Source organism: Carassius carassius, chromosome 26, assembly GCF_963082965.1.
Source record: "Carassius carassius chromosome 26, fCarCar2.1, whole genome shotgun sequence".
NCBI classification, from domain to species: Eukaryota; Metazoa; Chordata; class Actinopteri; order Cypriniformes; family Cyprinidae; genus Carassius; species Carassius carassius.
Window position 1 is genome coordinate 2,507,994 of NC_081780.1, and position 23,699 is coordinate 2,531,692.

At 33.0% G+C, this 23,699-nt stretch overlaps 1 protein-coding gene across 1 annotated transcript; it reads left to right on the plus strand.

Annotated features, from left to right (window-relative positions):
* Window positions 1-3,826: 3,826 nt before the first annotated feature.
* On the plus strand, window positions 3,827-22,145 carry LOC132105497 (ataxin-7-like protein 1). The gene is made up of 12 exons (XM_059510649.1): window positions 3,827-3,979; window positions 4,377-4,445; window positions 6,898-7,002; window positions 11,004-11,083; window positions 12,507-12,690; window positions 13,899-14,338; window positions 17,202-17,284; window positions 17,379-17,617; window positions 18,607-18,793; window positions 18,912-19,033; window positions 20,029-20,656; window positions 21,676-22,145. The coding sequence occupies exons 4-12, from the start codon at window positions 11,068-11,070 to the stop codon at window positions 21,691-21,693; spliced, it is 1,917 nt and encodes a 638-aa protein (XP_059366632.1). The 5' UTR covers window positions 3,827-3,979; window positions 4,377-4,445; window positions 6,898-7,002; window positions 11,004-11,067; the 3' UTR covers window positions 21,694-22,145.
* The last annotated feature ends 1,554 nt before the right edge of the window (window positions 22,146-23,699 follow it).

The window sequence follows — 23,699 nt, forward strand, 5'->3', positions numbered from 1 at the left end:
TTTGTGTTTGATCAGCATTTCTCAAAAGAACAAACAAAACATTAACTGGAGCGAAAACCCCGATCTGATAGTTCACAATGTTCGGCTTGTTTATTCACATATTCATTGTGTGTGTGTGTCATGGATGTGCATTTCTAAAAAGTGCATTGATATTTAGTATTATACTTTTTTTTTGTCCGACTTTCGTTACTTCATCTTTCCGACACTTGGAGAACTCTATAAACAAATTCACTAAGAAGTGTGTATGTAATGATTGTGTTACAGCGCTACCTGCTGGAGATGATGAGAGAGACGATGACTTTCTCCAAATTAAATTGCCATTCCTCACAAATTGTTTACCTACAGGATCAAAGAAATCTGCGTCTGAAAGATAACAAAACTATTGATTGATTGATTGATTGAAGTCTTTATTTCGAACATGAGAGAAGAATATGTAAAATAAAATACAAAAATGTTTAAAGCATTTTTTTTTTTTTTTTAAATAAAAGAAAAAAAAGAGAAAAAATAACACCAGATAAGCCGTAACAAATTACAATTTTTTTTTCCCTGTGTAAACATACTTCTATCTCATGTGCGAAAAGGAGTAGGAAGAAGCTAAACTTATGTACTCCTACCCCTTTAATTCTTACATTCCTTTAAATAACAATTTTTTTTATTATTATTATTTTTTTGTTATCTGATATCACATACACACTTATACACACATACATATACACATACATATACATACATGTACACATACATATACATACATGTATATACATATACCTATACATACATACCTACATATTTACATACATGCATCAAAGTGACCACTAACAAGTATTTAAATCATAACAAAGGAGCACTCCTACTTTCACTACAGTGCTTCTTGATACTTCTTGAAAATCTTTTCTTTAAACATTTTTTTGAAGAGGAATATGTTAGGGCATTGCTTTAAGTTTTCATCTAGTTTATTCCACAATTTCACTCCGCAAATTGATAAACATAATCTTTTCCTTGTTGTTCTAAATCTATTAATCTTAAAATTTCCCCTTCCCCTTAAGTTGTACCCTCCCTCCCTCTCTGAGAACATCTTTTGTATATTCCCTGGCAATAACCTATTTCTTACTTTAAACATGAATACTGCAATTTGATATTCAATTTGATCATGGTATTTTATTAATCTAGACTGCAAAAATAATGAATTTGTGTGTTCCCGAAATCCGACATTATGAATAATTCTCATTGCTCTTTTTTGCATTATAACTAGCGGCTGAAGTGAATGTTTGTAAGTGCTTCCCCAAACCTCTACACAGTAATTCAAATAAGGTAACAATAATGAGCAGTACAAGATGCGAAGAGATTTAAGATCCAATATATGCTTAGCTCTTGCTAGAACTGCAATGCTTCTGGACAGTTTGTTTTTGATGTATTTTATGTGAGGCTTCCAGCAGATCTTTTCATCTATGATCACTCCAAGAAATTTATTTTCATGTACTCTTTCTAAGTTAACACCCTCTATCTGTATCTGTGCTTGATGATTTGACTTACAATTTCCAAATACCATAAATGTAGTTTTACTCAAATTTAGTGATAACCTATTAATGTCCAACCATTGTTTTATTTTCTTAAATTCTGAAGTGATTAATTCCAAGAGTTGCTGTAAGCTGTCCCCAGAACCAAATATGTTTGTATCATCTGCAAATAATACAAAATCCAATACTTCAGATGCTTTACAAATATCATTAATGTATAATAAAAATAACTTTGGTCCCAACACTGACCCCTGTGGAACACCACAAACCATGCTCAAACATTCAGATGAATACTCTCCTATCTTCACAAATTGCTGTCTGTCTCTCAGATAACTACTTACCCAGTTTAAAACTACCCCCCTAATCCCAATTCGTTCCAATTTACTGATTAATATTTCATGAGTTATTGTATCAAATGCTTTTTTTAGATCAATGAATACTCCAACTGCATAGTTATTTTTGTCTGTGGCATTTGTGATTTCTTCAATGAGTTCTGTTAGTGCTAATGATGTTGAGTTTTTTTTTCTAAATCCATATTGACTGTCAGAGAGTAGGTTATTTTTATCTATGAATTTTTCTAATCTGTTGTTAAATAGTTTTTCTAAAATTTTTGAAAATTGTGATAATAGAGAGACAGGCCTGTAATTTGTGAAATGGTGTATATTTCCAGTTTTGTATAGAGGGGTGACTTTTGCTATTTTCATTTTTGTTGGAAATTTGCCGGTTAAAAATGATAAATTACAGATGTTCTTTAGTGGTTTGGCAATCCCCTCTATTACTTTTTGTATAATTTTTATGTCTATTCCATCATGATCAGTGGATGGTTTGTTTTTGCATCCTTTAACAATATCTTTTATTTCTTTTTCATCAACTGCTGTCAAAAATATTGAACTGGGATTTCTTTCTACTAAATTATTATAATTCCTTTCTAATATTTGTGGAATTGGAATTTGCTCTGCTAAGTTAGGTCCCACATTTACCAAAAATGTATTGAACTCATTCACCACTTCCTCCATATTATTGATATTTTTATCATTATCAATAAAGTAATGTGGATAAGTAGCCTGTCTAGTATTATTTTTAATAATATTATTTAAGATGTTCCACATACCCTTAATATTATTTTTATTATTATCTATTAGTTTTGCGTAGTATTCTTTCTTACAAGTTCTCATAATACTGGTTAACTTATTCTTATATTTCTTATATCTATGTTCAATCTCTATAGTTCTATGTTTTATAAATCATCAACTAAAGCCCACACCACGTGAGGATGACAATTAAAACTACATCGATTGTCGACTGTATTAAAAAAGGCATTTTAGTCTACTATTACTGTCATGACAATAATAACTAGTATTGATACTTTTTTTAAGAATGTTAATTATATTTTATGTAAACGACATGTTTAAACATCCGTTTATTAGTTATAGAATCAATTATTATTATTATTATTATTTTATTTACATTTTACATTTATATTTAATTTATTATTATTAGTAGTAAAACCATTATTACTAGTCGTTGAAGATAATAATAATAATAACAACAACAACAATTATTAGTATTATGATCGTGATTATTATTATTATTATTACTGTTATTATTAGTTGTATTCACTGTTGATTATAAAATTAATAGCACCATATACAACAAATATTACATAATATATTAATAAAAAATAAAAAGGTACTGATAGTGTAAATAATGAAAATCATCGTCATCATTGTTGCCATTAATAACATTTAGAATTATTTTTAATTATGAATTTAATGAATGTATTCATGTATTCATTAATATTTATTTACATTCACTTAACAACACTAAAATTAGATTAATTTATAATCAACAATTATTACAACTATCAAAAAAGATGATGATGTTTATTATTATTATTTAAACTGATATTCCTTTTATTTTTATTTATTTAATTAAAGTATTCCTTTAATATTTATTAAATATGTAAACATTACAATGTGATTCATTTTATACATAACAGTTTATACAAGTATTACAAACAACAACAATATACTAGTAATAAGTAGTAATACTACTAATAATATTATTACATAATTATTGCTAGTGATTACACTCATATTATTAATTTCTTTAATGTATTATTTTATATTCATGTTATATAAACACAAATCTGGCATTATTATTGCATAAGTAATTATTATGTAGAAATGAAAGTAATAATAAAATGGCATAAGGACGATTAGTATATACGAATATTGTGTGCCCTCAGAATGCACGATTCACACGTTCAGCCTTTCACCTTTCCGTCTCGGAAGCCGAGCGCAGCCGAACACTGGCCGAACTGTGTCGAAGGTGGCGTCATATGTTTCGCTCGCTCGCTCGTTCGCTCTTCTCTCTCGCTGTCTGTGAAGGAAGAAGGAAGAGCAATGGCGACGCTGTTTCGCCGCGCGCTCGCACTGCACACAGGAGCCACAACACACACCGTAAGTCACATTAACGCCCTCAGACACCCGCTCGACTGCAGTACGACACTCGATGATGTCAGGCTTTATAACGGGAGATCGCGCGTGCATCTGCGCTGCTGCATAAACAACGCGCGTGCATTCATTTCGTCATCTGTCACGATTGATTGACAGGTGTCGCACACTTCTGTACTTCACGCGTCAATGTTAGTGGCTCAGGAGACGGAGTGTGTATAAGTTTAGACACTGTGTGTTTGTGTGCGTATTTGTATGTGTGTGTGTGTGTGTGTGTGTGTGTGTGTTGCTTTGCTGGATCAAGACAGCCATCTAGCTACCAGTATCTGTAACTGTGCATGCTCGTTAACTGTTTGGTTACAGTGTCAAATCTGATGCATGCGGTGATATTGAATATTTTCAGATCTTGACTCTGATACTGCTGGGAAGAAGCTATTGAAGGGTTCAGAGGTGATCACACGCAATAAAGCAGGTGAGTGTGTGTGTGTGTCATGATGGTGGGCGTTTCTTCTCGTGTCATCATGTTGTTATTGCTGTCAGAGCTCATATAGGCTTAGGGTAATACTGTACTTTCACAGCATGCATAATCACTGTTTGAACCTTTTCCATTGTTATCACCATACTAGGATTTCATTAGTAGTTCATACGACATGCAAAAACAAAAAAATAATCTATAAGTAAAATATTATTTCATGCTACCATTGAAACGTACATTTTTCGTGCCTTCTTGAACATTAGTATTAGAACAATAAGTATTTACAGCAATAAAAATAGCATTTTAATGATTTATATTCATCAGTTTTATTTTAATAAAGGTTATTGTAGTTATATTAAAATAAATATCTAAATTATATTTTACATTTTATTTGAATAACTAAAAATACATCATATTGCATTTTATTGAAATAAAAATATTTAAATAAATAACATTAATATTTGATATTGTAACTATATTAAAATTAATAAACATTTTATATGGTTTTAACATTGCATATTTTATTATATTTTAATTTGTATATTTATTATTTTATTACAATACACATTTTAGTTATTTGTATATTTTAATTGTATAGTTTTGCCTTAATAAATACTGTTTGTATTGTAATTGTATTAAAATTAATATTTTATATTATCACATTTCATTTATTTACATGTGATGTACTTCCATACCATGTTGTGCTAAAATAAAAATTAATAACATAACAACAACAACAAATATTTTTACTTTAGTACCAACTTAAAATAAAATAATAGTTCTTTTGCATTTAATATAATAATTAAAAATCTATTATATCTGTTATTTTGAGTAAAAATCATTAACAAACATTGCATTATATAAGCTATATCAGCTGAATAGATCTACATTCAGATAGTTAGGAACGGATCTGTTCCACATACTAATAAAAAAACAGTCAGTGGTCTTTAGTGCTAACATCATGGTGTTAATAACAATACAGTTGTGTTACATTCTGAACATAAACAACATTTAAGTGTCTGACTACGACACACACACAAGCAGCTGGTGTAAATGCTCTGTTTTTCTCATTGTTAACATCAGCACTAGCTCTCAGTGTGAGAGAGTGTGTGTTCTCAGTGTGTACTAGCCGAAGTGTGCAGTGATTCTGCATGGATGGTGAAAGAAAGCTCAGCGGATCTGACAAGCTCCTCTGAACGCTTACGTCACAGTTCTCCACTGATCTTCAGCTTTAGCCATGAGTGACTAAATACTTCACTAAACGTGAAGCAAAATGGGTCACTAGTCCGTCCTGCTTTAAAACATGGCCGTAAAATGATTATTACATACATTTAATGGAATAGTTCACCCAAAAATGCTGAAAATGCACTCAATGTCAGGCCATCCAAGATGTAGATGAGTTTGTTTCTTCATCAGATTCGGAGAAATGTAGCATTCCATCACTTGCTCACCAATGGGTGCTCTGCAGTGAATGGGTGCCGCCAGAATGAGAGTCCAAACAGCTGATAAAAACATCACAATAATCCACAAGTAATCCACATGACTCCAGTCCATCAGTTAATGTCTTGAGAAGTGAAAAGCTGCGTGTTTGTAAGAAATAAATCCATCATTAAGATGTTTTTAACTTCAAACTGTTGCTTCTGGCTAAAATACGACCCCTGTATCCATAATATTGCTTTCTTCGGTGGAAAAGTCTGAATCAGGAGAGAAATGTGCACAGATCAAACACAGTTTACGAATGAAAACAGTCCTAAAGAGCTCTGAACAAATAAGTTGGTGGGTTTTGATGTGAGAGAACACTTTTTCACTACAGGAAGTGTTATTATTGGATTATATGATTTCTATTTTGTCAAAAGAGTGACCATTTTAATGCTTTAATGCTTCCAATGCTTTAATGTTGGATCTGTTTCTTACAAACACACAGCCTTTCGCTTCTGAAGACATTAATTGGTGGACTGGAGTGGTGTGGATTACTTGTGGATTATTGTAATGTTTTTATCAGCTGTTTGGACTCTCATCTGACGGCACCCATTCACTGCAGAGGATCTGTTGGTGAGCAAGTGATGCAATGCTACATTTCTCCAAATCTGATGAAGAAACAAACTCATCTACATCTTAAAATGCATGAGAGTAAGTTTTCAGCATGTTTGAATTTTCAGTGAACTGTTTCTTTAAGAGAGTGTTTTCAGAAAGCTGCGATAAGCAACACTTTTCTCATGTTTGCATTGGGAGTAAAAGAAGACAATGTTTGTTACACCACAGGTGTTTTTTGAAAAAAAAAGCATATTTTCTTCCAGTTAAGCTTTTAATCATGTTGTCAAAAACAAGACCGCACTATTGCCAGATGATTTTTCCGCTTAAACCACAGCAGATGTGATATTCATGCTACTATGTGAAGTGGTTTTAAAAGCTGTCATATTTACTGACTGTCTCTCTCTCTTGGCTGTAGATATGCTTTTGTATGGTCACGTCCCAACCCATGAGGATTTCAAACCCGTCGTTTGCGATGCCTGCAACAAAGTCGTTAAGCCTCAGGACGTCCTGACTCATTACGGTAAGCAAGTGTTGGCCAGAACGTGACTCGCTGACAGTCATCGCTTGTAATGAAACCGATTTATGAGGAGGATTTTATTTGAACTTAATGTTCTCGCTGAGTTCTTGACATTAGTGAACCGAAGTGTGTGTTAAAGGCTGATATTTCCAATATTGAGTTCAGAAACCCATCATGTGCTTTGATTGATAGTTTGGGGCTGTTTTTGGTTAGGGTTCTGGGCACTGGGTGAGAGAAACTGACTGCTTTTAACATCATTCAGATTGTTTGTTAAGTTGAAAGAAGTCTCCTTATGCTCTCCAAGACTGCATTTATTTGACCATAAAACACAGTAAAAATTGTAAAATAGTGAAATATTATTACAACTAAAAATAACTGTTTTCTGTTTGAATATATTGTAAAATGTAATTTATTCCTGTGATGCAACACTGAATTTTCAGCATCATTACTCCAGTCTTCGGTGTCACTGCAAAAGGCATAATCAAATACAAAACAATTGTTTAATATAAAACTATTCACTTTATAGTTCATTATTATTAAAAAAAAAAAAATTCAGAGATAAGTTTAGGATTTTTGTAAAAGGATTTAATCGTTTTATTTCACAAGGATGCATGAAATTGATTGAAAGTGACATTTATGAAAAGACTTTAAAAGATTTATATAAAAATGCACAAAAATATGAAGCACGGCTGTTTCAATAATGATAATAATAATAATAATGAATGTTTTTGAGCAGCAAATCAGCATATCAGAATGATTTCTGAAGGATCACTGACACTGAAGACTGGAGGAATGATGCAGAAAATTCAGCTTTGATCACAGGAATAAATTACATTTGAACTTATATTCAAATATAAAACATTTATTTTAAAATTTGTAATAACGTTTTACAATATTACTTGTTTTTACTGCATTTTTTCTTGGGTGTTTGTGGCTTTTAAAAGGACAATTCACCAAAAAAAAGAAAAGAAAATTGCTATCATTTACTCACCCTCAAGTTGTTTTCAAGTTTCTTTCGTCTGTTAAACACAAAAGAAGATATTTTGGAGAACGTTAACATTTTTCTAAATATCTTCTTTCGTGTTCAACAGAAGAAGAAACTCATACAAGTTAAGGGTGAGTTAATGATGACAGAATTAACATTTTTTGGTTGAACTATCCCTTTAGAAATGAGTTTGTATTGCATTGTTGTGCTGAAACACCGTTGTGGGGAATGTTAAAAACCGAAAGAGGTCTCTTTCAAAAAGCATCCTGTCCCGCGGCAGAATGGCTCCACCAATCCGCCATCACTGGTTTTCCAGCTCATCTTGTTCACTTTCGCTTTAGCCTCGTCTGCTCGGATCACATCTGTCTTTGGTCTTGTGCCCAGAACACGTGCGCTCGCGGACCGGAGAGGTGTCTTGCGTGGCGGGAGGTGATGCTAATGCATGGAAGGGCCATTGGCAGCTCGCTCTCGCCCCCTTCCCCTTCCTCTCTGGTCCCCTGCCGCCCCTCTTTGAGAGCGTAGAGCTGCGAGGGTTCAGTGCAGGGGTCAACGACTTGCAGCTATTCAACTCAAAACACCGCAGCGCAGAAAGAGAAGGCGGGATGCCTTCAGCCACACAGGAGGCATGCCATTCTCTAGTCTTTTTCTCTTTCGCTTTCTGTTTTTTTCTTCTTCCATGCTCTCAACCGCCACGGAGCAGACAGGCTGGGTAAGTGTGTCTCCTCGACCAACATGCGAGTGTTATTCACAGCAGACGCTTTTGAACACTCACGTGTTTGCTTAGCTTTCAGTTCACGCGGTTTTGGGCTCTGTTTGTGAGCAGGACTGGGCTTAGCTAGTGGTCATCTTCCTGCAGTTGCAGTCCGGATGTAAACAAACGTAGCTCAGCTGGTGCCTGGGGCTTCCTCCGGTCTGTCAGATAGCCAGACGCTAATAGCAGAACACACACACACACACACACACACACACACACACACAGACTTAGACATGTGTCAACAGGTTTACGATGACTGATGTCACTACTACACAATTTGAAATGTTGGGACAGTGTTACGAAACTGAAGTTTTGTCCTGGGTATTTTTGTAAGGTAACTATCACTGTTGCTTAGATTTGTTACAACTTGTCGGGGAGAGGTGTGCTAATGCTTTTCTGAGCATTCTGACTTTAGTTTTATAAAACTGATGAAGAAATCCCACAGACTTGCATTGGAGGAGAGACCTGAGTCATATCTAGAGACCAGCATATCACAGAGATTTGAAGCTGCAAGACTCTCTTAGAAACTGTACAGCAACAACGCTACAGCAAATAGATAGAAACTAGTGGTGTAACGACTCACAAACATGACGGTTCGGTACGTACCTTAGTTTTGATGTCTCGGTTCGGTATGTTTTCATTACAGCAGGGGAAAAACACTAAACATAAATTGCTTCTTTCAATTATAATTTACATAATAATTTACTTAGGATAAAAATCTACCTCACCTTATGATCTAACCTATAGGGAGCACTTTTACATTATTATAAGGATAGGATTAACAACAAAGCCAAAAATGTAATTAAATTACTATAAAAAAAAAAAACACTCAACAAAAAAAAGATATGCAAACATGTAAACTGCGCAACTAAAAAAATATATATGCAAACATGTAAATTGCGAAAAAAAAATGCAAATGTAAATTGCGCAAAAAAAAAATGCAAACATGTAAATTGCGCAACTAAAAAAATATAAATGCAAACATGTAAATTGTGCATAATGCAGTTTTTAAATTAACTTCTACCTAGATGAAAAAATTAAAACCATTTAGAATTCTATAGAAACCTCATAGCAATGCACTAAAAACAATCAGAACACCAGAGCAACTGCATAGCAATGCAATTAAAACCATTTAGAACTCTCTAGAAACCTCATAGCAATGCACTAAAAACAACTTCATAGCAAAACACGCACATATGTAGCAATATGCTTAGTTAAGGTAATTACGACGTTTTATCTCAAATATAAAAATTTTATATTCTGTCTTTTATCTTCAGAATTGTGTAATATAAACTCGCAACTGAGGATTATAAAGTCAGAATTGAGAAATATTTGCAATTGCGAAAAAAATATCAGATTAGTGAGAAAAAAAAGTCAGAATTGCAAGTTGTACAATTCTGACTTGATTTCTCGCAATTGCATGATTGCAATTCTGAAAAAAAAAACACATTGCGAGATATAAAATTGCAATTGTAAGGAAAAAAAAATCTGAAATGTGACATAAAAAGTCTTAAGTACAGCAATCACATCAGTTGAGCTGGAGAAGAAAACCAACCACAGAAGACGGTTTGCGCTAATGTCTGCTATAGCGACCCTTGTGGCTGAGAACAGCACATTTCTAAACGCATCAGATCAAACTAAAAGTTTTGTATTTTGTGCATCTCAACATCCTTTTAAAAACACACCAACTGTAATCGATTGTCTTCAGATGATTTTAGCAGCGTCAGAATGACAGCATACCTGTGAACACGGTAGACTATGGCCTTTTTATTTATTTTTTTGTCTCAGTCCAGCTGCACAGGATATACACCTACAGGCGTATTTACACACCTGCCTCGTATTCAGACCATCCCGATGCTGAATTTCCCCCGGCGGCCCGGACATTGTTTCTCTCTTCTGGTCGGCGGTCAGACTTTGTTGTGAGCGAGGGGTTCTCCTCGTCCAAACACAGCCTCTGAAATCAGCCCTTTTGAGTCCTCGCGAACAGTGTTGTGGCTCTTGGCTGAGATTCGCTGGCAGACGAGACACGATGCAAAGCCAAGGCCAGTTAGTGAGCTGCCAGATCGAGACAGGAGCTTTATTATTATTCACTTTGAGTGTAAACAAGGACTTTTTTTTGTTTTTTTTAGTACAGTAATCTGGCTCAGTGTAGTGTTTTGAAACCCCATACATCAATTATTTTCTGTTGGTCCCTAATTTGTGCTGTGTTGTGAGTGTGTGTGTGTGTGTGTGTGTGTGTGTGCTAATAAGTGTTTGTAATTGCAGGTAGTTGGGGAATAGTTGAACAGTGAGTAGAGAGGAGTGTGTTCACCTCGAGCCCTCCAGAGTCATGCATAGCAAGAACCGTAAGTGTATTAAAAGATGTCTCAGAGTTGTTTAAATGTATTTCTTGTTTAAACAGCAGCAAAAATAGTGTAAGTGTTTGATTCATTTATGTGAATCCATTCAAACTGTCCATTTAAGTAAATTAATTCAAACTCTTCATGTAGGTAAATAGTGCATGATAATAATTTAATGAAATAAAATGCCTAAATATTAGTATTTGTATTATTTAATGTATCGTTTATTGGTGCATAACCAATATTAAATTAAATTAGTGTTGGCAACATTTCTATTTCAATAATAATAGTATTATAATAGAAATTTATTTTACTGCACACATGCAAGCATGACTTTGTAGCTTATAAATAATATAATTATTTAAATTAAATAGCAAAAGTCATTAAATTATTATTATATTAATTATGATTTATGTACTGTTTTACTGGTTCAAATAAATAAAGATTTATATGCGCCAACATAAGAAAGAAAATATATTATAATAGTGAAAAACATTGTGGCAAACATGTTTTGATTATTTGTAACTAGATTTTATTGTCTTTTGCTTATTGAACATTTTTAATAAATAAATACAAGAAGAAAAATTATAACGTTTTATTATTATATATTATTTTATTTGTGGTACACCCATTTATCAGATACGGTTTTCATTTACTTGTTAGCATGACTTAATTTTCATTATTATTATGTATTTTACATATGTGACCCTGGAGCACAAAACCAGTCTTAAGGGTAAATCTTTCGAATTGAGATTAATGCATCATCTGAAATCTGTATAAATAAGATTTTCATTGATGTATGGTTTGTTAAGATCGGACAATATTTGGCTGAGATGCAACTATTTGGAAATCTGCAAAAAAGTGTGCAAAAAAAATCGAAATACTGAGAAAATCATCTTTAAAGTTGTCCAAAACAAGTTCTTAGAAATGCATATTACTAATCAAAATGAATATATTGACAATATCTTCACGCAACACGAGCTTTTCTTAATATCCTACTGATAGGCTATTGCTACAAATATACACCAGTGACTTAAGACACAGTCACATATTATTTTATGTGTGCTACACCCATTTATCACGTATGGTTTTAACTTTCATTGTTGGTTAACTTTTAGTTTCAGAATTTTTAAACTGCAGTTTTGTTTTCAGCCCCAGATTTCCTCAACATACGTCTTACTAAAACTGAAAAAGTCAATCGAAAACCCCACAAAGTTCTCTTGAATGTTGTAAGTGGGTTGTGTGGCATATTTGCATAAGTGTGCACATATTATTTTGAATGTATTATGATTTGGGACGCATTATGTTAATCTTTCATGATGTATAGGATAGATAGTATATCATTTGGGACTCAGTCCAGTAGTTTATCTGCCTCATCTCTTCCTGTGTGAAGTCTCATGATCTTCTGATGGTTGTATTGGTGTGTCAGAGAGGAGACACTGCTCGCCCAGCAGCTCCAGGACCCCTCTGGTTCCTGTCAAGGCCAAGATGTCGGTGGGCCAGAGCGAGGTGGAGCCCCTTCCCTTCAGGGTTCCTCGTGATTATCCTCACTCACGCTTCAGCAAGGCACCGCTAGCTGTCTATCCACCCAAAGGAGCCCGGGCCAAGGCCTGGTGGGTAACAAACACCCCCCCACACGCCCCATCCTCATCCAATCATAAATGCTTCCTCTGACAAACACTGGATTAGCTGTAAGAAAGGGTTTGTAAACATCATCTAGTGCTTTAATGTGATTGTCATATTCACACCAAACATTTGAATCAATGTTAAGAGTTTCCTGACACATTTAAAATTAAACCCAATTTATATAATTTAATTAATTAATATCAATTAATTGTCCAGCTCAAGTTACCCATCAGTATTTCATCATGTAACATACCACATTATTTCCATAGACGCTAGATGATATTAATAATTAGTGTTAGAAATGCCACCTATACATATAATAGATTAGAACAGAACTTTTGATATTAGTACTTATAGGTGTAATTATTATTATTATTCACCATGAAAGAAGGACACTTAACTTCCCAGAAAGCTCTTGATTTAGCCCAATTTTTGATGTAAATATTTATTGTAATAAAGTTATATGTAAGCATTGGTGAACATTTTATAATATGTCAACATTAATAGTGTATTTGTTTGGCTGTGTTCATTATGTTCAGGTATTGAATTTTAGAGAGATATGTGCATTTATTGTGAAATTTGAAAAATGTATTGTTAGTCATCATAATTATATTATCAGGCATAACTGATCAAAATTAATTGAGTATTATTTTTATAAATTAATGGTGATAATATTTACACTACTGTTCAAAAGTTTGGGGTCCGTAAGATTTTTATGTTTAAGTTTCTTCTGCTCACCAGTGATGCATTTATTTGATCAAAAATAGAATAAAAGCGAAGTAAAAATGTGAAATATTATTACATTATAAAATAATTGTTTTCTATGTGAATATACTGTAAAATGTAATTTATTTCTGTGATCAAAGCTGAATTTTCAGTATCGTTACTTCAGTCTTCAGTGTCACATGATCTTCAGAAATCATTCTGATATGCTGATTTGCTGCTCAAGAAACATTTGTGGTTTATTATCTTATTATTTGTAGAAACAGTGATACATTTTTCTTAGGATTCTTTGAATAGATGCATAAAAAAAACATTTATGTCAATTCAAATTACAATTCGACTTCCTTTGGTTGTGACCTTTTATTTATTTTTTTATTCAAATACTCATCAATTGAAAGGGATTTGAATTTATGTTTGGGAACTGTACTCTATGCAAGTTCAGATCTTTAAATACACAGTGTCTGTTCTCTAGCGTGTCTTTACCTGTGGTGAGTCTGGAGAAGATGCCGTGTTTCAACCGATCGGAGGGAGCGCACATCAAAGTCACCTCCACGTCTCCCACGGCGGGGTCTTCTCTTTCTTTCTCCTCCACGTCTTCCTCTCCATCTTCCGCTCCTCTCAAGTCCTCCTTGACATCACCAGCATCTCACAAGAACCAGGAGAAGTTCTTGAACGGTCGCGGTCCTGTGACGCCTCGCTCCACCACGCCCCCCTCGTTGATTGACAGGCGGCCCAGCCCGTCACGGTCGCCCTTGGAGAAACGCCCCGCCCCCTCGCCGTCCCCACAGGACAGGAGACCCGCAGCCTCCACTTCTCCATCCCTATTGGACCGGAGACCTATAGTCCCTCCTTCTCCACCAGACAAGAAGCATCAGAACGGAGCCAAAGGCGGGCGACAACGGAGAGTGTCGGGTGAGTAGAAAACGCTTGTTTGTACAGTCAAAGCAAAAATGATTCAGACACCAGATATAATTTACATTTTTTTTTTTTACTAGTGGGTGCAGGACACTAAAGTGCATTTATGTAAGCAAAGATAGCAAAATAAACTCAAGTGTGACATATTACACCCAAAAATTCAGTCATGCAGTGGACTACCAGTAAAATTTGGGATCAAAAATGATTAAGACCATGTTTTGCTTAAGTGTTTTTACTTGAATTGCTAAATGTGAACTTTTTACACCACAGACTCAACAGAATGAAACATTGCTTGAGCTAAATTGGTATAATCTAATTGTGTACTTAACTGCACCTGACTGCTATTCAAGTGAATTCATTATATACATTTAAATCAAAGTTATCTTACATTATCAAGATGAATTTGTTCTGACACCGTTTAACTCTGAGTGAGCTCTTGTCATATTTTATTACCGTTTACTAAACTATAGCTAGTGAACTGTGATCATGTGAGAAATTTTGAAGGTGTCTGAATACATTTTGGTTTGACTGTAACTTTTGCTATGATGTCTGTTTTGAACCAGAAGAAATGCACTTGCAGCACATTTAACTTAGACTAGAAATTCAGCTGGAAATAATGTATGAAGCAGCTTGAATTTGATTGGTCGGGGGAAGGCAGGGCTTTGATTATTATTGGTTGATAATATTTTTCTGTATGGCTTTGATGTCATCAGAAAAGAAAAGGCATTAGTGGAATGTGCTTCATGAAAAATTATATTCTTCTGTTGTTAATTAAAATTATGAAAAATATTTTTTTATTTACTGTAAAGAAAGCTTAAATCAAATAAAGCATTAATACTATAAGTAAAACTTTGAAATAAAAGGAAAATTATAAATTAATTTGCTTAATTAAGTATAATTTTAATGAAATATTTTTGATTTTTTTTTCATTGCTGTATTTTTTGTGGTTATAAGCAGTATTTTTGTTGGTTAAACTATATATATATATATTAGAAGGAAAAATTAAGCAAATTCATTTAGAATTGTAATTTTTATGTTCAATAAAACAGAATTTTAATAAATTGTTTTCCTTGATATTTTTAGTACTGTATGTTTTATAGAGTTATTAGCAATGCAATAACTAAAACTAAAAATACTAACAATATTTTTTTATTAAAATAAAGCTGAAATAAAAATATATATAAATATTGGAAGGAAAACATGAAAATTAAAATGTGAAATAATTAGTGCTGTCAAGCGATTTATTGCATCCAAAATAAAAGTTTTTGTTTACGTAATATATGTGTGTATACTGTGTATATTTATTATGTAAATATAAATACACACATATACTGTATCTATTTAGAAAATGTTTACATGTGTATACAGTACATATATTTACATTCTTATTTTATATCATCTATAAATATATTTAATATATAAAAAAACATATACATACATGTGTTTATATATATATATATATATATATATATATATATATATATATATATATATATATATATATATATTATATATATATATAATAAATATACAGAGTACACACACATAATATAAATCGCATTATTTTGGATGCGATTAATGGTTTGATGACACAACTAGCTGAAAGTACTAAAATTACTAAAACACTGAAATAAAACATTAATTAAAGCTAAACAACTGAAAAATGAAAGATGAATATAAAATATAAATGAGCTAAATATATATTAAAAATTAGCTAATTCAAAACAAAATAAAAAGCTATAATAGTATATAAATAATACTGAAATAACACTGATCTTAGCCCTTCAGGATTCTCGCACATTACTTCTTAAGTTTTTTATTGTTAAATTATTTTATATACTTAAAAACAAAACAAAGTGAGGAATAAAACAAACAACAAAACCCAAACCAAAACGATAAACAAAAAGAAATAAATAAATCCTATTTCTTGTTTTCTGTGGTTTATAGTTTGTATGCTCGTAGTTTGTCTGGCAGCACGAATGTTTAGTCATAACTAGCCTCTGCTCGAGGGTCAGTCGTCTCTCTCCGTATGTTGTTTACTGGGCTCTCGTTTGATTGATGCTCTCGGTCGCCAGATCCTCTGCTGTGTCCAGCAGCCGCTACAGACACTCACGCTCTATTACAGAGAGTTTGAGCTAGTTTAAGTGTTTATGTGAGCTTCGGATAGCACTGTGAGCTGGACTGCATTGTTTTAATCACAATTCTGCATTTAAAGCAGTCTTCACCACAGCTTTTCAGAGTTAAAAATCTTATGTTCCCAAATATGTTCCCAGTGTCCACACAGACAGCATCCAAAGTGAGAATATACCTTGGAAATTATTAGATACTCATGCACAAAAAAATGCACAAGATATTTGGTCAAAACTATGCGTTCTAATATTAGCATAATTAATTAGCGCATTTTAATTGACTAAAAGCATATAATGTGTTTTTTTTTATATATGTTGTATTTTAAGAAACATGATATAGTAATAAAATATAATATGCTATGTATATAAATCTATTTTCTTACACTATATATATATATATATATATATATATATATATATATATATTAGTGCTGCAAAATGATTAATTGCGGTTAATCACATCCAACATAAAAAATGTGTTTATGTGTGTGTGTGTGTGTGTGTATTTATTATGTATATATAAACACACATGCATGTATATATTTCAGAAAAATATGTTGTGTATATATATATATATATATATATATATATATATATATATATATATATATATATATATATATATATATATATATATATATATATATATATATATATTAGTAATAAATACATACATTATAATACATAATAAACATTCAATAAATAATGTTACTTTGTTATTTGCTGTACAGGGAGAGTGTTTGATCCGAATAAACACTGTGGGGTTTTGGACCCAGAGACAAAGCGGCCTTGCACTCGATCTTTAACCTGCAAGGTTGGTATCGTCACTCATTAGTGTGTCATTTAATCATCTCTGTCCACTCAGTATTGTGGTGGAGTTATGAAGTGTTTGTTTGTGTATGTTGTAGACTCACTCTCTAACCCATCGGCGAGCCGTCCCGGGACGGTGGAAAAACTTCGACATCCTTCTAGCGGAGCATAAGGGACGGCCGAAGGAGACGGGGCAAAAAAAGGATGTTCAAGCAGGCAGCCAATCAGTGCAGGTCACACAGTCACATGACTCCGCAACCAGCCTATCCACAAGCTGTACAAATGCTAAGACCACGCCCACTCTTAAACCGCAGCTGGCCAATTCACACTTACACAGGTACTTACTGCTGACCACAGGACTGTGCTATTATTTTAATGTCTATGTATCTATTTTTTATAAAGTAAAACAGAAATAATGTTGTTAAAATATTCAAAGCATGTTTTCCATGTTGTATTTATGTGCATTATTTATAATACGTATAAATAAACATGTATCATAATTTCCTACATAATTTTACTAAAACATTTTATATAAAATATTTAACATAATTATTTATAATATTAATATTTGTAATAATATTAATATTTTTTTTAAAATATGACACTTTTAAGTGATGGGGCACTTTGAATTGTTGAGTCAGAGTTTTTGTTGAATTTTTTTATAAACTGATTCACAGATTTTAGTTCGTTCAAATAATACTGAAATAACATAAAATATAAATATTATCACTCATATATCTTATCATATTATCATTATTGTAGTATGATGGAGAATAATTATGAGAAGGACAACTTTCAAATGGAAATTAGAAATGTTGCCTTGGCAGCTACCTGAAATAAAATAAATTTAAGTAGAAATACTAAAATTACTAAAACTGAAAAATAAAAACCTGACAATATAAAAATGAAGTCCAATTCATAATATTAATAAGTAAAATAAATTAAGTTAAATAGAAATATTAAAAAGGCACAAGTACATAAAAAATTACATAAAATTTATTTAATTTTAATTATTTTAATAAAAAAAAAAAAAATTTTAATTTTAATTTAAAATCACTGCAATATTCACATCTTTCCCGATTTTTAAATTGCCAGAAATGTTTTTAAAAGTACTAAAAATACTTGAATGCTAAACTGAAAAAAAAGTTAAAAATGACAAAAACATATAACAAAATTACCAAAACAAATGAAAATGAAAACAAATAAATTTAAATTAAATAAATAATATTCAAGTATATAATAATACTAAAATATAATTAAATTATAAAAATAAAAAAAATTCAGAAAAATATTTTTCCTATAGTGTCATCAGTCTTTTATTTGCAGAGCGTTTGGCGGCAGCAGTGCAGTCGTGTTCAGCTCTGCGCCTGTTCCTCCTCCTGAACCTGTGCTCGGCTGGCAGCAGTGCAGCGGAGACACACGTCTGTCCAGCGATGAAGGAGAGACCGACCTCCCTGAGGAGTCTGAGAAGATGCTGTGCCACTATTCTCCACAGCACCCGCGTCCCATGAGTGTGAGCTGCACCACACCCACTACATTACAAAGTCTGGGACCCTGTATATTGCTGTATATGCGTGAAACATACTGTAGATGGAGGAATATAATGGAAAACCCAATCTCTCCTGTGTTAGTGCTGTGCGTTCAGCAGTCGGTTGATGGGACGGGGGCACTACGTGTTCGACCGGCGGTGGGACCGGGTTCGGCTGGCGCTCCACTGCATGGTGGAAAAACACGTAAACTCTCTCATGTGGAGGTGAGCGTCCCGCATGGTCCACAGTTACAGGCTTGTACATACATACGCTCACACAATTATTGCCTATGATTTATGTATTTATGGGTGCATGCATTCAGTTCACTTTTTCCATAATAGGATGCATCTATATATAGTAGGGGTTGTATTTCACCCCAAAATCACAAGAAAAAAATATATTGCATTAAGAAAATAAGGACTTGTCACAGTCATTCTTTTTTTATTTTGACATAATTTTTTATTAACAGTTAATCTATAATTATTATTAATTATAATACAACAATTTATATTTAGTAATGCTGTAGGAATATAGAGACCTTCAAATGTTTGCAATGCAAAAATCTTCTAAACAGGCTTCGTTTTCTACATTCATTTTTCTAGGCTTCATCTGCAAAATATTATTTTCACCCAAACATCAGAAGAAATTAAATATATTTTGAATTAAGAGAAAAACCTGATCAAGATTTTTTTTCTGCATTCTGACATTTATTCTCATGTTGAATTTTTTTAAAGACATTATTAAACAAATAATTATACATTAAATTATTGTTTTTATTAATAATAGTTTTTAAACCTCATTAAACTGATAATGTCATTAAATATGACTGTTGAATGATAGTAATAATAATAATAATAATAATAATGTATATTAAATAATAATCATACAGATATAAATATATAGAAAAATAGCCTCATTAAAATATGAAAAAAACTTAATTTTCTTGATGCAAATATTATTTTTCTTTTTTCTTTGTCTCATTAAAAAAATTATACATTTTCTTTTAAAGTTTTACATTTTTTTTGGTGAGTTTTGTTTCATAAGCCTTCAGTGAATTATGTTTCTAGCTTCAGTTCAGTATTTTAAGTACTTGGATGACTTTACAAAGGCTCAAAACATTTTCTTTCACTCATTAGACACACAAAATTTAGGTTAACATGCCACATAACCGGTAGGCTTCCTACCGCACACTGGTGATGTCATATCCTGTTTGTTACAGGAAAGTCCCCCTAGCGGTGGAGAGTATGACTAGCCCGACTGAAGTTTCTCCCCTCGGCTCTCCGTTCGTCCCCAACCACGCACTCGCGGCTCCTCTGGACGGCGTCTCCATGGTCTCGTACTCCACCTCTTTCTCTCATAACGGCTCTGGGGTTTTCTGCATCCGGGACCCCGGTCCCAGACCGCAGCGGAATAAACCGGCCAAGCCGTCTAAAGCCTCAGGGGACGGAGCGGGACCTAAAAAGCGGAAAGCACCTCCGGCCTCTGAGTCACGAAAGAGCGGGAGCAGCGGGAACAGCTACCATCTGCCATCTGCGCACATCAGTAACGGGACCGCGGCCCTCAGTGTGCGGGCCAAGCCACGGCCAGGGGCCCCGGGGCCGAGGGAGCAGGATAGGTATGGGAGCATGGAGCTGTCCCTCCCGCAGGCGCTCACCGGGGATCACGGGGGCGTCTCGTCCCACAGTCCACTGCCCTACGGATCCTCCGATGGGAGGAAGAGAAAGAGCTCTGGATCGAGCACCAGCAGAAGCACCAAATCCACAGCACTGGACGGGATCTTCAGGAAGAGCAGCAGCGGTTTGCTGTCGTCTGTCGCCGAGTCGCCCCACAGCGCCCTCCACAGACAGGTACAACATGTTCAAAATGTACTAACGTGTCGTTATATACCGATAGATGTAGACCTATTTATTTTGTGTGTTTGTGTTGATTTCAATTCATTGTATTTATCCATTTAAAAAACACTCAATAAGACAAGATATATTAAGAAATAAAATACAATAATAGAAATAATTTGCAGGCCTGGAAAATTTGTATAACTTTTAAATAGTACTTTTTTTTTATAATGTATATATTGTTTAAATAAGAAATATGATATATATAAATATATATATATATATTTATATAAATGAATAATTATTTATTAAGATAATATAAAAGTTGTGATTTTTTTTTTTTATTATTATTTTTTATAGACATATCAAATAGTATGGTATTTCAATATTATAATTTTGCAGGCCTGGAAAAGATTTATTATAGATTTTTTATAATGTATATATTTAAAAAAAAAAAAAAAAGAGAAAAGAAATTTTATATATATATATATTTATTTATTTATTTAAATGAATTATTCTTTATTAATATAATATGAAAAGTTGTGATTTTTCTAGCATACACATATTCTCTATATATGTTTTTGTTCTATCATGGAAAAGAATTGCAATATTATATAATAATAATTATTTGTTATATTATTATTTTATTTTGAGTTATTTACAATCATGCAATTTTTCTAGCGTCTATATTTTATTCTAGTGTACTATATATTTTTTCTAGCTCATAAAAGATATTATTCTTTTAAACGATTGTGATTATAAAACAATATAATATTTTAAATTATATTTAATGCAATTTTAAAGAATCATCTGAATATATTTCCTATTATATTCTGTTATGCACTAGAAGACGAAATATTAACGTGGAAAATCCTTGGATAATGTGATGTATTCCTAAATTATTTTCATACCATTTTTGCATTTTACTTTCATCTCATGAATGACAGGGTTTTTGGGTCTCTTAGTTTTTTTTTTAACTGTACACTGAGAATCCTTGCATATGCAAACCTACTAACCAGTGATGTATTCTGTAGCCTAAGGTCCCTCACTGATGCAGTGTGAGTTTGAGAAGAGCTTGGGACGTCCTGTGAGGTCCTGCCTTGATCCCACCACTGCCTCTACGGTTGAGTCGCGTCCTCCTTTCCTACAGCTTCTTCCATTCAGTTCCCATTAGGAATAAATGCTTCATCTGCCAGTTTATCAAAGAATGATTTCTCACGTTTCCTCTCATGCAGATTCAGATTTTGATTTGACCAGTACACAACACATTTCAGACATTCAGCGATATGGAGTTTTCTTTTTTTCTTTTGACGTAGATGGGGACAACATGAAGGAAAACCCTTCAGACTCAACCGTGTCGATCTAAAGTGCACTTAATTTCAAGTCTGAGGAGGGGAAAAAACGTTTCAAACAAGGGAATATTTTACAGACGCTTTTTCAGCAAGCTGTATTTTTCTAAATTGGATGAATTCAGGTTATTGAGTTTTCGTTTTTGACACACAAGTGTTTGTCGATTTAAAAAAAAAGAAAAAAAAAGAGGAAGCCAGGACTGACACCTCTGTGGTAAATTAACTTTAACCAGTGATGAATTTTGTATAATAATCGATCCTTTATTAATTTTCTAACTGAGCTGATTAGAGCTTCACACATTGAGCAGTAGTATATTTGTATGCCATTTTAAAGTATTACAGAGACCCTATTGTTGGAAATGTGTGTACATATCTTTTATTATAATTGTTTTGTTTTGTATTTATTGTTCGTATCGCTCAGAGGTTCAAGGATTTAGTGGTTTCTTATCTTCCTCAGTCATATGTATCTTCACAAACCTAAAGATGGTTGGTTATGAAAGGGCCTTGCATCCTTCGCATTTTCCATTTATACTCTCTGATTATGTTTTTAAGGAATACTAACTGAAATGATGATGTACCCACAGGATCCAAGTGTTTTCTAGAGGAAAGGTACATTGCTGTGAGCCAGTATTGGCAGTCGGCCGAGGTCTGTTGCCAATTATGTTTTTTAAAGATGTTGTTAGTGTTTGACCATCAGAAATGAAGACCTTCTCAAAGAGTTAACGGAGAGATGATTGGCTGTTTACTCTCTATTTACACTACCCTTTTATTTTGATTGAGCAAGGACTCTTTAAATTGATCAAAAGTGAAAATAAACTTAAAATTCCTCAAAGAATCACAGTTTCCACAAAAATACGATTTCTGAAAGGATCCTGTGACATTGAAGACTGGAGTAATGATGCTGAAAATACAACTTTCCATCGCCAGAATAAATTACAGTTTAAAATATATTCAAATAGAAAAGTTATTTTAAATTGTAATAATATTTCCCCATTTTTATTGTTTTTACACTAATTTTTTTTAATCAAATAAATACTTTTTTTTTCAAAAACATAAAAAATCTTACATATCCAAAAAAAATTTAAATGGCAGTGTAAGTGTTCCTGGCCTATTTTTGCATAATTGTAATAAACTATATGGCAATAATGTGTCACCATGATAACTTTTTAAAAAAGAAAGTGCCACTGACTCTGCCTGAATATTCAGTTTTACATTGAAATTGCAAGAGTAAAATGGATTGTAAATGGAATTTCATGTTGACATTAAATGTGAAGTGCAAAGAATTGCACGGAATTGCAAAATAATGATGATTTCCAAACAGGTTTCCAGATCATTGTGGTTTTGCATTGAGATATTTTTTCATAATTTACAATTCAGCTCCATGTTCTCTTGTTTAATCTCTGAGAAGCTCTTCAATCACTAGCATAAATATTTGAATATTTAAAGGAACAGTTCACCCAAAAATGCTGAAAATGTACTCACCGTCAGGCCATTTATGATGAAGATGAGTTTGTTTCGTCATCAGTTTTGAAGAAATGTAGCATTTCAGGTGTAGCATTGAGATCCTGTGGCTCAATGGTAGACCATTGTGTTACCAGTGCAAAAGATTTTGGGTTAAATTCCCAGCGAACACACATACTGGTAAAAAAAAAAAAAGATTATAGCCTGAATGCACTGTATGTCACTTTGGATAAAAGCGTCTGCTAAAT